The sequence below is a fragment of the Perognathus longimembris genome, chromosome 21, assembly GCF_023159225.1.
Source record: "Perognathus longimembris pacificus isolate PPM17 chromosome 21, ASM2315922v1, whole genome shotgun sequence".
In the NCBI taxonomy this organism is placed as follows: domain Eukaryota; kingdom Metazoa; phylum Chordata; class Mammalia; order Rodentia; family Heteromyidae; genus Perognathus; species Perognathus longimembris.
In genome coordinates, this window is record NC_063181.1 from 1425003 (window position 1) to 1442441 (window position 17439).

General features: G+C 55.7%; 1 protein-coding gene across 1 annotated transcript in view; it reads right to left on the reverse strand.

Moving 5' to 3' along the window:
- The window catches only part of Csmd1 (CUB and Sushi multiple domains 1), an 874507-nt gene that overhangs the window by 223920 nt on the left and 633148 nt on the right, over positions 1-17439 (reverse strand). Inside the window, 2 exon segments of the mRNA XM_048330750.1 lie at positions 6495-6619; positions 16129-16216. Coding sequence (XP_048186707.1) covers positions 6495-6619; positions 16129-16216 — 213 coding nt within the window.

Consider the following 17439-nt stretch of genomic DNA (forward strand, 5'->3'; position numbering starts at 1 on the left):
GGCATTGCTGTAACATGGTACCCAGGATGCAGGCACCGATAAAACATGGTACCCAGGATGCAGGCACCGATAAAACATGGCACCCAGGATGCAGGCACCGATAAAACATGGTACCCAGGATGCAGGCACCAATATAACATGGTACCCAGGATGCCTCCTTTGGTAGAGTAACAGCTCTTCTTCCTCGTGCCTGTGGCTCCTCAGCTGGCCTGGCCTCTCTTTCGCTTCCTTCCCGGGAGGTAGGCTCGCTGTGCTCCTCGGCATATGAAAATGGGGCCAAATCACTCAGACCACTTGTCAGCGGATCCTAACTGTGGGGTAGCGAGGTAGCATGACAGGACTTCCCGTAGAACAACTAGGTAAAATTCGGTCTGCTGTACCTGAATAAGCACGTGAAAATAGCTTTGAGAACACTGGCTGTCCACACGACCTACACTGTGTAAGTGATGACGGAAAGTAGCCTGCTCCCTGGAGCCCGTGTGTGTGTGTGTGTGTGTGTGTGTGTGTGTGTGTGTGTGTGTGATGAGTGTCCCCTGACAGGGAGCCCCACACGCGTGTGTGCCCTCCCTCCGCCCGCACGGCTTCTCTCCCGAACGGCCTCCGTCAGGGGCTGTCCCTGGAGAGGGCCCCGCGCCTCCCGTGAGCCACGAGCTCCTGGCCACGCACGACACCCGCGGTGGCGGGGCAGCCTTGGCAGAGGAGCTTCCAGCAGGGCCGCACGGGGGGCCGTGCCGTCGCTACGGTCCAGTGCGTGGCTGCGGCTCCTGCATTGCGTGTTGTAATAAAACGGCATCGGCGCAAACACGGTGCCACGGTAAGAATCCTAGTGGGTGCGACGGAGCCGGCTGGGTGCTGGTGCGGCCCCCGCCGCCCCTGGGGTCCCTCCATCGCGGGCCTGCACCCCGCCCCCCCCGCTGTGTGCTCTGAAGCTGGGTCGCCAGCGTGACTGAGGGACATCGGTTCTCATCGGTTCTCAGCAGTCATGGAGGCGTCCTAGCCACCGCTCGGGGAAACGGTTCTCAGTGATGTTCCGTGGTGCTGACGCCCAGCGACATCCGTCCACGGAAGCGGTGCGTGGCGGTGGCCGCTGGCGCGGACGCCACATTCCCCACGGAGCACGTCGCGACTCCTCTTCCAACACAGACCCCGTCCACCAGGGGAACAAATCCACCCAACGGTTCTGATCTGGGGACAGCTCCCAGGTAGAAAGCTCTGTCTTTGCAGCACGTTTTAACAATGGGTTAGTTGTAGTTCCTTTTGCTCATAGTGTTGGTCAGTTATTGAAAGAATCATCTGAAGTGAAATGTGTAGAAATAAGAAAATATTCGGAGCAGATGTCTTTTGACATTTGATAGCTTCTTCAATAAATATTTGTCTTGCCTCTGCAAACCTTAGGTCACATGATTGGCCCGTAGTCACCAAGTGAAAACAGTGCAGGAGTCGAGAATTTGGGAACAATTATAGAGATGTTGTTACAGAATGCCAAACTCAGTGGAGTTGAAAGAAGTTAACTGTAGGTATGTCTCTCTAAATCCTTGAGACAGTAACTACCTGAACAAACAATCCTGTGTAAAACAAAATTCAACCATTGAGGCTAGACCTGTAACTCAGTGGAGTGAACCACCTTTCAGGGACAGACCATCTTTTCATTGCTACTCAGAGGGTCATAAAAACAGGGGTAGCACAGAAAAATCTCAGACAACCGTGTGGCACATGAATAAATGAAGGAATTAATTCCTAGCTTGCCAACCTGGAATCCCAAGGTAATATTAACTTTATTCAGTGACCTCTATTGGCTCTAATTAACTTTTCTGTAGTCATGCTTGCCACAGCAAATAACACTTCACGTTTCCTAACTGCCCTTTCAACTCAGGGAGCAACTCAAGATATTAGCCCCGGACCGAAGCACATTAGCACTGGGGAAAGTGCTTGACATCCATCTCCCCTAAATACTGATGAAAGGAAATGTCAGCCTGAACATGTCACTTAAGGAATAAGATGATAACCACCTCAAGAATCTTTCATTGTTTGCTTATTGCAGAAATCTACTGCCGGTTAGAGACGCTCAAGACAGTTTTAATCCGCTCATAATGTTTTACCCCGCCAAAAAAAAAAGTCCTAATAGTTGTTTTCATATCTCTAAATGAAGCAGGCATAATTTCAAACGAAATCACTTGTATAATTACTGAGTTATGACAACGTGCCTCTGTTTGGTAACAGAAAGGCAAGGTAATGCCCCCACGCACAGAGTTAATCAGCTAATGCAGAATAGGCCATCCGTGTGCGTTTCTAGATGGGCGGGGCGCGGCTGAGTCACCGCGGTTTCTCAAGCCCTCGGGAGAGAGGAGCGAGGACGGAGGAGTCAGAGTCCCCTCGCAGGGTGAGCACAGGGACCTCGAGAAGAAGGCCTTTTCGTGTCATACCGTGAGGCCGAGCAGACCTGAGGTTCAGAGCAGAGGTCTTTCTCTGTATCGGACGGCGGAGGCTGGCCTGGTCCATGCAAGGGCTAACGTTCTTTACTGGCTCAAGGTGAGGGAGATCTGGGCCACGACGTGGCTTATCTTTGCCCATGCCGGTGACGGCGGGGATAGCACAGAGAAAGGGGCTTGATCAGGGGACCCCATCTCCAGAGAAGCAGACGTCCCGTGGTCTCACCTGATTCAGGTGGGGACGTTCAATTTCACGGTCCCTGCACATCTTAGCTGCCTAAGGTCATCTTTCAACAGTTACAAAAGATACGCTTCTAGGACTATTTCCATCCACACAGCTCGTCTTATTGAAGAGGCAGCCAGTCCCTAGGCTGACTGGAGGCTCGCTGCTTACGGGGGGGACCTGACTCGCTTGAGGTTCTTTGTAGTTGGGTAGCCTGGAAAAGTTAGGGATTTAAACTGAAGAAATGACCTCTGTGGTGGGCATAGAGGCCAGGAAATCTCTCTCTCCTATCTCTCTCTCTCTCTCTCTCACACACACACAGAGATTCACACACACACACACACACACACACACACACAGATTGTGAACGGCTCTCCTCCACAACTGGGAAGGAGCCATAAGCAAGCTCCTTCTAGACTTGAGTCCTCCCACGTCGCAGCTCTGCAGAACGTCCAGGGCCGCTCTGAGAGAAAGCATGCCACAAGCACAAAACGTGCGCAGACGTGCATGATAGATACAACAAGAACAAGAAAGCAGAGACGATACAAATCCCTGTTTGTACTATTGGCCCATGTTACCATGGCAGTACTTTGCATGTTCAGGTGTAATGAAGTATTATTAAAGTCAAATTCAGGTGCAGTTTGGCTTCTCGGGCCCGATGGCCGCACACCCGTGGCGTGCGAGTCACCCGTGGGCGTTGGCGTGGGAGGAGGGCAGGCGCAGGTCGGTGGCCGGCCCGCTCGCACACGAGGGGCCCCGGCCGCGTTGTCACGGCGGCGTGGGCGCCTGTCCCTGCGCGGTGGCCGGAGCAGGGCTGACCGGGAGCCGTTCACCGGGCCGGGAGGCCCCGGCAGGCTCCGCGGTGACGGCGATGGCTTTCCCGGCACCGCTCCGCTCGCGGGCGCCTGGGGCAAGCGGGCAGCGAACGCCAGTCTCTCTGGAGAGTCCGGAGGAGGAGGAGGAGGAGGAGGAGGAGGAGGAGGAGGAGGAGGAGGAGGAGGAGGAGGAGGAGGAGGAGGAGGAGGAGCCGGCGTGGGGGGGACTTTCGCCAGCTCCCAGCGAGTCACCAAGCAATGCAGGTGCTGCTCAGAGGTGCTGGGGACCGGGCTCCTGTCTACCCAGCTTTTCCTGCATGGCTTTCAGTTAATCAGCAGCTACGCTCTCAGACGGCCTTGCCCTCTCCCCACCCCCCCGGGGTCCAGGCCCACTCCCCCGGGGTCCAGCCCGGTCACCTGCGCACGTCCTGACGGCCTGTCCCTCCGACAGCAGACGGGGGCGGCCGTCCCTTGGGGGGGGGGAGCCTGGCCTCCAGCTCCATCTCCCGGGCTCCCGGTTCTGCTTGGATGGAACTCATGGAGCCCGCGGGATGAACTTGTCGTCGAGCTCCGTGCGGGGCGGCCAGACCTCGGGCGGGCGCGGGAGAGAGCCTGCTGCCTCGCAGACCCGGGAGAGGCCTGACCCCGCAGGGCTGGGCAGGCGCGGCTGGGCCGCAGCGAGGGGCTCGCAGCCGGGCTGGGAGGCAGCAGGCAGGCTCGGGGCGGGACGGGAGGTGGGTGTCGAGGGGCCACGCGGAGACTACCGTGCCGTACGGGGAAGGCGCTTAGAGGAAGATGTGCGTGTGTGCATGGGGGTGTGTGTGCATGATTTGTGCTCTCAGATGGGGGCCGAAGCTCGGGCCACGGCCCTGGCGCCTGCGCTTCCGAAGCCGTCGGCTGGGACGACTGGGCGACCACTCCGCCCTCTGCCGCACCCATGTGATCCCAAGATTGGAAAGCCCCGCCTCCAACAGAGACATGTCCAAAAGCCGAAGATCTCCACCGGCCACCCAGCCAAACACAGACGCTCCCGGGAAGGTCCAGAACCCATTTCTGTGGACCTCATCAGGAGTGAAGGGGAGAGGAGGACTTCCTGTCATTTGCAGCAGGACAGATGAAACTGGAGATGGTAGCGTTGCGTGAAGTAAGCCAGGCGTGGAACACAGCACCTCGCGTCTCGTGCCTGTGAGCGTTCCGTGGCTGACCTCCTGGAACACGGCACCACGCAGCTCGTGCCTGTGAGCGTTCCGTGGCTGACCTCCTGGAACACAGCACCACGTGGCTCGTGCCTGTGAGCGTTCCGTGGCTGACCTCCTGGACCACGGCACCTCGCGTCTCGTGCCTGTGAGCGTTCCGTGGCTGACCTCCTGGAACACGGCACCACGTTGCTCATGCCTGTGAGCGTTCCGTGGCTGACCTCCTGGAACACGGCACCACGTGGCTCGTGCCTGTGAGCGTTCCGTGGCTGACCTCCTGGAACACAGCACCACGTGGCTCGTGCCTGTGAGCGTTCCGTGGCTGGCCTCCTGTGTGCTGAGCGCAGACGCCAGGTGCGGCCGTGCAGGGGAGGAGAGCGGGCGGGCGGGGAGCAGAGCTACACTCAGGAGGGAGGCCTCTGGGTTCTAGGGCATCGCAGTGGCTGTTCTCCATGCGAATACGCTGCCGATCTCCAACCATGGCGCGGGAAAGGGTTCTGAGTGCTTTCATTAGAAAGCAATGAGAGGCCCTCACAGACACAGGTACGCCTCTACTGACTTGCCTGTCACGCCGCACGAATGCGAGTCTAAACGGCACCCGTGTCCCACAGACACAAAGTCACCAGCCAACTGAATAAAGAAATGAAATGACCCCGTGTGTGGCCAAAGTACATACTAGTGAATTGAGAATATTCAGGATATTATTATGTTAAAATAAGATTTTTTTAAAAGAAGACTGAACCTGAAGAACCAAAAGAAACAGTCGCCTACGGTTTTCATTCAATTATCTTTGAATCATATTTGAAATAACCATTGGCCATATATTAAAATAGACCAAGAAGGGTGCAGCTTCCCCAGTTACAAGAGGTTGTCTCAAGGTATGGGTGGGCCATGTCCTTCGTTCCTCCGAGTGCAAGCCAGTCAAATACGTACATCCTGCACACCATGGCCCCCGGCGAACCTCCGTGTTGAGGGAGGGGGCCGGTGTGAAAAGGCTCAGCACCCTGACCGGGAGCGAGTGGACATCTAACCGGAGCAGCTCCCCGGCCGGCCAGGGAAGGGGGGAGGGGGCCGTGGACTCAACACCTCCGCTCACGAACATGAGTGCCGTGAACGCGTGGCGTTCCCCGAGAGTTTCACAGGAATGCAAGGAAACAACCACCCAAGTCTCCCGTGGGAAGACGTTCTCTGCCGGCATTCTCTGGACTGGACCTGAGGGTCTATACACGTGGAGTATGGGGCTCTGGACCCTGTGCGTGCGAGGCCCGAGGAGGGCAGCCATATGGAAGCCGGCCCGGCGGACCTGCACACCCGCGGGCAGCGAGGGCGTGCACAGCTCCCGGCTGGGATGGGCGCGGGCCTCCCACGGTCACCGCGGCATGGAAACCGAAGCCACCGAGGCCCGCTGAAACGTGGCACGGAGGGGAAAGCCCTCGGCCGTAGACAGAGGAACGTCCTGCCCTCGGTGACACCGTGGACGACACTGGAGGTCGGTACGTGAAGTGAAATCAGCCAGACTGAGCTAACCGCAGCTCGCTCGCTCTCCCTTGCGACGGGAGCACTGGGAAGGTGGGAGCGCAGCAACCCCGCCCAGAGCGCGAGAAGCGAGGGAGATGGGGGCAGGCCGGGCTGCGGGTGCTGGGGTGTCGGTAGAGAAGAGGCGGGAGAACTAACTCGTGTGGGATGTCACGAGACAGACGCTGCGGGCAGCCGCGCCCTGAGCGCACCGCCCTGCTGCTCAGCACTTCCACGCCTCCACCAGCCTCTCACGCTGGGCCCCCCCACCCGTGGGAAGCTGGGCCCCGGCCCCCCACCCCCCATGCCACCTCACCTCGGCAGATGGGCCGGTGGTCGCTCCAGGCGGCCAGGGTCTCGGTGACTCGCTGGCAGGTGAGGCTCTTGGGTCCCTGGAGCACGTAATTGTCCTCGCAGGAGAAGTGCACGCTGGCGCCCACCCTGGTGGTCACAAACAGAAATGGCACAAGTGACTCACAGACGTCTTCTTCAGAGGGGAAATCAACAAAGCCAACGCGGCCACCGTGACGCCATCCAAAGCAAGTTGGAGGCTCTGAGTGAACCCACGGGAGACGGTGTGTGGAGACCGCTTCGTGGACTCGGCCTCTCACCCACACAGCGGGAGCAGACGGCGTGAGAAAAGGGGGAGAGGGAACTTCACATCCTGAACACCAAAGTCAGGGTGGGAAGGTCCAGGCGAAGAGGAAGCAGAAGGACCCAGCTCGCCTCACCCACACTGACCCCAAAGAAGGCCAGTGATGTCAGGGTTCAGAATGGGGAACACATCGCTTGTTTCGGCAAACAGCAGCCCATCGGCCCGGGGAGACGGAACCCCGCTCTGGCTCAGGGCCGCGTCTGCACACGGGAGGCGCAGGGCTGGAAGCGTCACCAGCACGCCCGTCGCCACCCCGGTGGAGCTGGGACATCTTCTTATCCCCCCAGGGGAACCTGCCACCCACCAGGGGCTTCCCCGCCGTGAGGCGTGGAAGGACGTGGCTCTGAGGACGAGACCAGACCTGCCCTGTGCGAAGTGGCGGCCTCCCCTCCGCTCCTCGCACACTCGGGAGACTTCACTTTCCTCATCCATAAACTCACCCAGTTTTCCAAACGTGATGCGCGGAGCACTGGCCCCCGGGTTGGAAACCACTGGTCAGATACACCCCTTACAGCTTTCTTTTTCTCCCTACCCTGACAGTGCCTGGTGCCTTCATTGCTGTGAGAGGTCTTGGCACACTATTGTTAACAACACAATATCTAAAAGTCAGATAAAATATGAGTCTCCTTCTGGCCCCAGGCGAGAGAGTCCCATTTACTCACTGATGCATTTTCAGCTATGCCAAATTGCCTTCAGGCTTGAGAGATGAGTCTCCAAGTTATCGCCATAATAAAAATGAGCCAAAGACTACACATTATGTGTGAAAATGGAGAGTAATAAAGGCATTCCAGGACCGGGCGTTCCAGTGCCCACAGACTTGCACATCCATCTCTCTGAAGATGACGCACCGGGCAAGCACGAGAACTCGGCTTGGGTCCGCTTTTCAAGCAGCCTTAGCTTTGCCTTTTGGGGTTGTATCCCCCCATTCCAGTGTCCGGTAAGGACGTGTAAGTCCACACGCCAACATTCTCACATCCCCTCAGGAAAGCAGCTTTAGATAAGCAAAAGTTCTCTAGCTTTTCTACGTCCAGTATAAGAAAGAGCCGTTTCACGGTGACAAACCCGGGCTTAGCACTAAAGACCAGTTGTCTTGATGCACTGCCTGTATTTTCTGGACAGAGCACAATGCGACGCATGTCTCCTTTTTGCAGAAGATGCGGAATGTTTGAAATACTCCTGTTCAGTGCCCACTAGGAAAGCTCAAGTGTGATGTTTGGAGTAGGTATTTTTACATAAAAATGTAAGTATCTTTGATGTCCAAGTATGCATCCATTTGGCCCTAAAAGGGGGGCAGCTAAGCAGCGCACATGGATGGTGGGGAGAGCTTTGGGGGTCCTATGGAAGAATAGGAAAAGAAGCTTGACAATGGTTGATCGTATTTCAGGAGAGTCAGCAAGGACGATCAGCGCTGAGAGCAAGCCCACGACCTGAGCACTTTCCAAGGTCCACCCGGTATTGACACAGGTGCACACAGAGCAGAATGGTTGCTAGGTGCGTGCGCCCACGTGCGTGTGTGAGAGACTGTGCGCGTGTGTGCGCGTGCGCGTGAGTGAAGCCATGGCTTTACAGGTGCATGGCTGCAAGACGGGAAGAGCTCTGAGGATGGGTGGAGGTGACCACTGAGCTCTTGAGGATGGAGGGGGGGCCCTGCTGGGGCCGGGGGCTGTAACCCGGCACCCGGGACGGCCAAGCGGGCGGAGTGGAGCTTCGGGCCTGCGGGAGCCGCAGCGTGAGCCTGGCTCAGAACACGTGGAACATGTTCCCAATAAGGAAACGAAGATAAAAACTTGTATATGTATCTTGCCTTCGTCCTTAGTAAAGTCACAAATACCCGTGACTCATTAAGTCACAGGATTTGGGGCAACCCGAGCGTGCCTACTGTGCAGGCTGAGAGACTACCGAGACACGCCGGCCATGTTCCCGCGCAGGGGGACGAGGACTCGGCGCCCCCCCCCTTCACGCACCTCTGATGGAGGCGCAGAGTAGGACGGACCCCAGGATCTGAGCCGGGGCGCCGTGTTGACAGAATTGGTGGGAGAGGGGGAAGGGCAGGCGGAGAGCAGGGAGACGGACCGCGGAGCAGCGCCCCGGTGGGCACGTACGTTCCCAGCCCGCGTCACACGCGGCACGGCGATCCCCGCGCAGCGCGTGGGGGGCGGCCGGCCCCACTCGCTCCCCTCGGCCTCCAGGCCCGCGGACGCCCCTCCGCCATTACAGCCCCGGCAGCCTCGCGTCACCTAACGCGGAGGCAGCTTAGTGGATGAGACATGGCTAAGAGCTTCACACCGCAGAACACAGCACAGAAACAACAGAGGCAGCCGTGCCTTCTCTCTGCGGCACAGTTTTCTACAGACAAAGAACGAACCCCCGTCACAGATGGTCGCTTCTAAGAGCCTCACCGTCCACACTCCAAAGTGCTGTTGCTGATGACGAGGGTGAACTGGGCTAATTATTTTGTCAACCATCTTCTGCAATTTTGGAGCTAATAAACGAATATATGCTTGGATCATGTTCTGTTTTCCCCGTTAAAGCATGTAAATGGATGTTTTTATCTTGATGAGGCAAAGGTGTTGCTATGAAGACACTGAAGGTTCGGGGAAGACCTGAGCGGGATAATGTCCGTGGAGCCGTCCTGGGTGAGTTCTGTGCGGGATAATGAGGCGTGGACCACTCCAAGCAGCCCTCTGTCATGGGGATGCATGCTTTCGAACAGTGCGAACACGACAGCATTGCCTGTGCCATTTCCTTAAGCAGTTCTCAAAGACACAGACTCAGCTCCTGGAATGAGCAGTAATCAGTGCCAAATGCTTTTCTTAGGCCAGCTTAGTTCCTTAGCAACAGAGAGTCGACATCTGCCTTTAGGTGAGCGTGCAGAGCTGTGGTATCTCCTCAATTATTTTTGAGATTCAGGAGACTCGTGGAGCATGTCCGGGGGCAAGGACACGGACGCGTGTGCGAGGCTGACGGGGTCTGCAGAGGTCTGCACTGACCTGCGCCGACCAGCTTCTCCCAAGCCAGGCCCAACCTCACTGCTTTCTCCCTCACAGTTGTTCATTTCCACTGCTGCTTCTGAGCAGGAGGGAGATCATCCATGGAAAGAGGTCACGACTTGAGAAACTCAATGGTCCTGGAGTTTCAAGAAATAGCATGCCTAGTTCTCTGCCTTGTGCTGGACGCCAAGAGATTACAACAGAAAGAGGAGACATTTTCCATCCAGCTGTCCACCTCGGGTATCCCTCGAATGGCTTACAGCTTTCGGCATGTCTTTGCATTTCAATAAAACTTCATATAGGATCTTGATTCTAACCCCGGAGAGTTTCTTTTGCTGGCAAATTGATTTTTTAATTGGTGGGAGAGAGCGGACTGAATAACCAATGTCTTTTAATAACTGCTAACTGCATCTTATTTTCTTCTCGTTACTAAGATGAGCAGCAATGGATGTAACCGGTGGGCAGAAATCCCCCAGCCCGGGGCCTCTGGGTGCACGTGGAATTCGTCACTCACTAGAGCACCGCACTCCTGATCATTTCCCTGTCAATCAAGGTGCCGCGTCTCCGAGCAGCCTGCTGCGCCGCTCAGACACCTCACAAGGCCACAGGCCTCCAACTCCTTTCACGGTGGATGGCCTCGCGTGAACCCCAGGCTCTCCTACCATTGGGTGGTAACAAACAATCCCGCTGGCTTCCGGAAAGTCCAGGGAAGACGTTCTCGCACGGAACAGGACATCACGTGGGCATCCTGGTAAACCCACGCCTCCCGGTGAAAAGCGGTGAGCGTGGAAAGTGGCATGTAAATAATGTCGGTGGCCTAAGTGGCCCGGTCAGTCCCTGGGTTATAACTTCGTTTCTCTCACCTCCAAACTCCCTTGAACATGGGTCATTGTTTTATAAACACCCACGAGTCCGCGTTCTGACCAGCAGTGGTTCACGTCACTGGCTTAACACAGTCCTAATGAGGCTACGACCGCGCGTCCCCGGGACAGGCTTGCTAACCTCAGTGTAACCGAATTCATAAAAAGATGTCCACCGTGAGTGGGGTCCGCTACTAAGACTGAAGCCAGCGAGGCGAGTCTGCTTCCCCTTGCTGGAGCCCCCCGACTTGGGGGGCGGAGGGAAACGCTGAGCTGCGCCGCCGAGGAGGAGGGGGGGAGGACCGTGGGGAGGACCGCGGGGAGGACCGCGGGGGGGGGACCGGCGTCGGGAGGACAACGGGGAGGACCACGGGGAGGACCGTAGGGAGGACAGCGGGGAGGACCACGGGGAGGACAGCGGGGAGGACCACAGGGGGTACCGCGGGGGGGACAGCGGGGAGGACCGCGGGGAGGACCGCGGGGAGGACCACAGGGGGTACTGCGGGGGGGACAGCGGGGAGGACCGGCGTCGGGAGGACCGCGGGGAGGACCGCGGGGGGGGGGGGACCGGCGTCAGGAGGACTGCGGGGAGGACCGCGGGGGGGGGGACCGGTGTCGGGAGGACAGCGGGGAGGACCGCGGGGAGGACCGCGGGGGGGGGACCGGTGTCGGGAGGACAGCGGGGAGGACCGCGGGGAGGACCGCGGGGGGGGGACCGGTGTCGGGAGGACCGCGGGGAGGACCGCGGGGAGGACTGCGGGGGGGGGGGACCGGCGTCGGGAGGACCGCGGGGAGGACCGCGGGGAGGACCGGCGTCGGGAGGACCGCGGGGAGGACAGCGGGGAGGACCGCGGGGAGGACCGCGGGGAGGACCGCGGGGGGGGGGGACCGGCGTCAGGAGGACCGCGGGGAGGACAGCGGGGGTCCTTGGGTGGGGCGTGGGGTCACTGGGCGGGGCGGGGATCCTTGGGTGGGGCGTGAGTTCACTGGGTGGGGCGGGGGGGTCACTGGGCGGGGCGGGGGTCCTCGGGCGGGGCGTGGGGTCCTCGGGCGGGGCGTGGGGTCACCGGGCGGGGCGTGCGGCCCTCGCGCGGGGCGGGGGGTCCTCGGGCGGGGCGGGGGTCACCGGGCGGGGCGGGGGTCACCGGGCGGGGCGGGGGGGTCCTCGGGCGGGGCGGGGGTCACCGGGCGGGGCGTGCGGCCCTCGCGCGGGGCGGGGTCCTCGCGTGTGGCCGCGGGGTGATGGCGTGTGGACGCGGGGTGACGGCGTGTGGACTCGGGGTGATGGCGGGTGGCCGCGGGGCGGTGGCGCGCCGATGCCGGGCCCTCGCGTGGACGTCTCGCGTGGCAGGCCGGGGGTCTCGGCGTTGAGACGGGGCCCACACCGGAGTTAGCGCCCAGGCCCCCGTGGCAGGCAGCCAGGGGCGGGGGGGGCCGCCCTGTCCCCGGGGTCTTGGGGCGCCTCTTCGCGGATGTCCGCTCGGCTTCAGTGTCCAGGGAGTGTGGGGGAGACGGCGGGGCCCCGAGGGCGGGGATCGGCCCCTGGGGAGCCTCCCGCCTGGGGGTGCCCGCCTGGGGGTGCCGGCCTGCGCACGCCCGCCGCGCGTGAGCCCCCGACCGCCCCGGGGCCCAGCGAGTGTGCGGGAAGCTGAGGGATCACGACAGTGAGGAGCCCGAGGAGTCTGAGGTTCAAATCCCGGGTCTGGCCCTGGGTCGGCCTTAGGCCGCCGCGCCGAATTTCAACCGTTCTATTTATAAAAAGGAGGATAATGGCGCGCCCTTGCGCAGGGGACCGACTCCCCGAGGCCCAGGAAATGAAGACCCACAGACACCAGACCCACCCGCGCTCCGCCCGTCACCCCGAGGCCCAGGAAATGAAGACCCACAGACGCCAGGCCCACCCGCGCTCCGCCCGCCACCCCGAGGCCCAGGAAATGAAGACCCACAGACGCCAGGCCCACCCGCGCTCCGCCCGTCACCCGGCTGCCTGTCACCCGTTAGGATCCGAGTCCTCATCAATCCTATTCATAAATATTCCGTTTCCATGAATAGACCCTGCCTTGTAGACACTGGTCCGTGATGAAGAGTTCTGTCAGAAGCGGTCCTCCAACGGACTCGAATTCAAATAAGAAACTAGGAGTTGAAGGCTCCCTTCACGTTGAATAATTTATAGATAATGATGGAATTGGTATTTGGGTTGCCTGTGTTAAAAAGAAAAGATCTCCCAAGAAGCAATGATGGCACAAATAAAACCAGATGAGGAATATTTTGCTAACATAATGAAGTGAGCTCTTTCCAAGCAAAAACAACCCTGAATTACACACAATCACTGCAAACGAGTCCATCTCCTCACTTCAGATCCATCAGTCATTCTTTTGGATCGTGTACTAGCCATTAGATTCAAATGCAGGATTGAGAAAGAACTGAACTCCTTTTCATTAAAAAAAAAAAAAAAGGTCTCAAAAACACCAAACAGTTAAGAACGTTCTAACTCTGTCCTACGCACCCACGTTGGTCGTGAACTTCTTTGCGAGGTACACTCACAATCATTTCCTCCACGGGACGTGGGTACCCGCACATCAGACGCAGCTGTAAGACACAAGCTCCCCCCGAACACAGCTGCGATTCGCCCCAACACGGACATTGGTGAATATCCAGTTAATAAAAAAGTACGTCTTACAAATCTGCTTCCAGGATCACTGTAGACTCCCCGACTTAACAGTAGGTATGGCACCATCTCTACCTCAGTGGGACACTGTTCCAGTTGTCATGGGGCAAACCTCGGAATAGCATGTTTCTCTCTGCCTACATTCTCTTCCCCCACAACTCCAGCAGCGATGGGTAGAGTGATGTGGCACAGGTCGTGCGTACAGTTTTCAAGGCCGAGCCCATGGGTGTCTGGAGACGGATATTTTCAGACACTCTGTAAGTCAGAACCATCATACGGTTTTATGCCTCAGTTTCTCCGTCCACGTGGTAAGAGATAATCTTTATGCTTGGTATCTGCATGCAGAACTTAGGCTAGGGATGTACCATACCAGGACAAACTACCGTGTAGCACGCTGCTTTCATCAGGCCGCCATTGCAAGTGCCATGTTGGGAAAGGCAGGCGTTGTCTTAGACCACATCGAGTTATCATACTGTTCCTGGCAGGGAGGAAAGGCTGGGGCCACTTAAGAAGGGCCTTGATGAGGCAGGAAAAGCTATCAATTTTAATGTATCTCAGCTCTTGGAGACGGAATGCATCTGTGATGCACACCGATGTCTGAAGGAGGTCTTGAGAGAACACACCCGTGTAATTGACTTCTGAGTCAAGCTAGCTGCTTTTATTTCCCCAGCGAGGCCCTCGTTATGAGACAGTGACTGGCAAACAATCACAGCCAGGATTACAGTATTTGTCATACGTTTTCAGTAAAAATGAGTTTTACTTCAAAGGAAATAACTGACCTAATTAGTAACCAATAACAAAATTGAAGTTGAGTGATAAAAATATGACTCCTAAAAGCTGTGTCTACCACCACGAACTGCACATCGTCTCCATGCCTAGGGACATTTCTGGTAAGATGCTCTGTTATCTTAACAAGTATGGGTTCAGAGTAAAGAGAACCGCCAGGAACCGGGTGCGGGGCTTCACCCAGGTGTCCAACACTTGCATAACAGACGCAGGCCTTGGCCCGAACCTCAGTAATTCCCAGCAAAATCAAAGATAAAGATAAAGATTTAACAACATCAAAAGTGTGAATGGAGTAAAAGGCAAAGTGCCAATCACTTACATATCCCTGTTAACAGAGCTTCGAGATGCATGAGGCAAAAACTGACAAAGCTGCAATGAGAAATGAACACATCCCACAAAGTCATTAGAGAAGTTTGATCCACCCTTCCCAATAGCAGATGGAGCAAGATACCAGCAAACCAACCAAACCAGAATGTCTAAGACCTGAAGACCACCAGCAGCACACAAACTCCACCGGCATTACAGAACTCCCCACTCAGCGATAAAGCTTACTGAGAGCCTACCCCCAAAAGTAGAAGAGCACACCTCAGCCTGATCAAAATACCTATCAAAAAAGTCTCCACCTGATATCACAGTCAAGACTAAGATCTGAATTTGTCAGCCGCGGCGGAGGTGATTCATCGTTTCCAGTCAACCTTGTAATACGGTCTCTGACCAATGCATTCAGGCAAGGAGGAGAAACAAAAGGTTCTCAGTTAGGAAAGCAAAACTTCAAACTCTCTTTATCCACAGAATTGTCTAGGGATAAAGCCCTATGAAATCTAACAGAAAACAAAGCAAACAGTAAAAACCAGAATTGCCTTTCAAGCCGTTTTCCCAAGGGCTGCAGTCCTGTGTGATTGCTACACACTTGGAGAGGTGTACGCAGCCCAAAGACTCTCCAAGAAACACACGGCCCTGGGCCCTTTGGGCAAGGGATGGCGTTCATAGTTAACACGAGGCCCTCAAGGTGTGGCTTCCATGATTGCGCCAGGTGGCTTCTGAAGCAGATGGGGAGGACCAGGATAGGCCACGCACACGAGGAACCAGCCTCTCTCTGCCTTGACCTGTGCCTCTCTGGGCCTGTGCCATAAAGATGAACACAAGATGCACCTCCTTGACCGTAGACCCTCGGAACCAGAAGCTGAATAAACCTCTTGTACAGTACCTCACAGCAGGTCTATGCTGTTATATAGGAAAGTGAATAGTGCTACTAAATTAAGTCTAGCTATGCTACAGAGCTGCTCTTCCAGCTTCGCAGAACATCGAGTCCCTGCCTCTCCCAAGGACTTCTTGCCTTCCTCCCACTTGCTGCTCACTCCAGTGACCTTCGTGCTCTGCTCCTCTTCTTTTCTACCTGTCTCCCCCCACAATGGGAAAGGTGGTGAGAAGGAAAACCTTGCTTCTTGCTCACTTTACACTCTGCTCTCTAGCCTATACCTGTTCCTTGTTGTAAGGTGGCAGAGGTTAAGTTTCTTGAACTGATCAAAACACGTGCAAAAACACATCACCACCGTCTCCTGATTGCCATAGCAATAAAATGACTCACGCGATTTTCTGAACAAACAGCACTAAGGCCACCCACAGTCATCATTTTAAGATTATTTAATGGAATAATTATGAGGCTGTGATTAAATTCTGTCCCTTTAACTTGCAACATTGAAGGCACTGGAATATCAAACGATACAGAAGAAAAATGGAAAAAAATATTTGAAAACAAATTTGGCCATATACTTGTGGGCACAAAGTGTTACTATTGGCTCACCTACTGTAGAGCATGAATTCAGCAGTATCTAGAATGTTTCAGTACAGTATGACGGAGTTCTATAGACAGCCTGGCCATGTAATAATCGAGACGCTGTGCCTTTAAATCAAAAGAATGAAAGACTTGAGGAAAAGTGGAGGTGGAAAGTGCATGAGTGCTGGAAAACCACCGGTCATTTATTCCGTACCTGAAGTCAGAACCCGCTCTTCTGCCGTTTTCTGGGCTCCCGGGGTCCGGGCACATGTCAGAGACCAGCGCAACGCCTCCCTGGCTCACTGCAACAGAGAGACACGTTGTTAACCGCAGGGCAGCTGTTGAAAAACCAGGAAAATACATCTATGCTAGACATACTCATGCCTTTACCAATCGTGATTTAAAATGTGACTCTTCTCAGACAAAACAGATGAGCTGCATTAAAATAAATCTTTATTCTCATTTTTGAAAACCAAAAGCTACTATCACAATAAAACACAGGCAGCACTGTTTTAGTTTCAATTCCTTGCTCTATTGAAGAGTTCAAAATTTAATTAAAACTCATCTGCTCAATATGGTTATTCTTATGCTGGGCCACAATTAATAGGATGATGATAAACTGCCTAGATTTATAACAAAGAAAGCCTCCGTCCATTCTGTATTGATGACAGATGGTAATTATTAACATCCGTCAAGACTTTTTTTGTTAGGTTTACTGTTTTTGTTATGCTTAAGTAGTTGTTCAAAAAAGTTGGCATTTAACAAAGCAATTGAATAAAATATTTTGAACAGTGAATGTGTTTATCACCGAACTAAACGTGGAGCGGTGTCTTTGGAGAAGCGTGCTGGTTTATTCGCGTGCCCATTCCCAGCAGAGCTTGGGTGGGGTTTGGATCACCCACACCGGGCAGCTTTGGAAGAGCCACCAGCACGGTGCGGATCGTGGCCACACCCGGTATCCCATCCGTACGATTTTTCTGACCCACCCAATGGGGTTCCCTCTTTCTTTCCAGAATCTGTGTAACTGGGGGCTTCTGACCTAGCTCAGAGTGATGAGAGCGGGGTACCCCCAAAGTGTGCGCCTGAGGGGGGCCTCTTCATGTTCGCATACAGGCCAAGACCCGCTTTCTTTTCTCCGGACTTCAGGGGGCCTGGATTCAGGAAGTGAACTGGGGTGCTTCCACCATAGAATGAAGGTGGAGACAGGCAGATGAGGTGACTGGACTTCTGAATATCCAAGCCTGCACTACAGTGGTGGCACAAGGTCATCCATGTGCAGGCAGGGACGCTAAAATCTGCCTTAGTTAAAGCTCATTGGGACGAGGGATTCTATTGCTTGAGGCTAACAAGATACCCAGGTTTGATGAACTCTACTAAGTGGGATAAGTTGGAAGGAATTCACATCATGACATTCTGTAGCATAACTGAAACGCAAAAAAAAAAAAAAAAAATCAAAGATCTTGAAAGCTGAAAGAGAAAACTAACACATCACAAACTAGAAATCCCTAATAAAGATGTCTGCAGA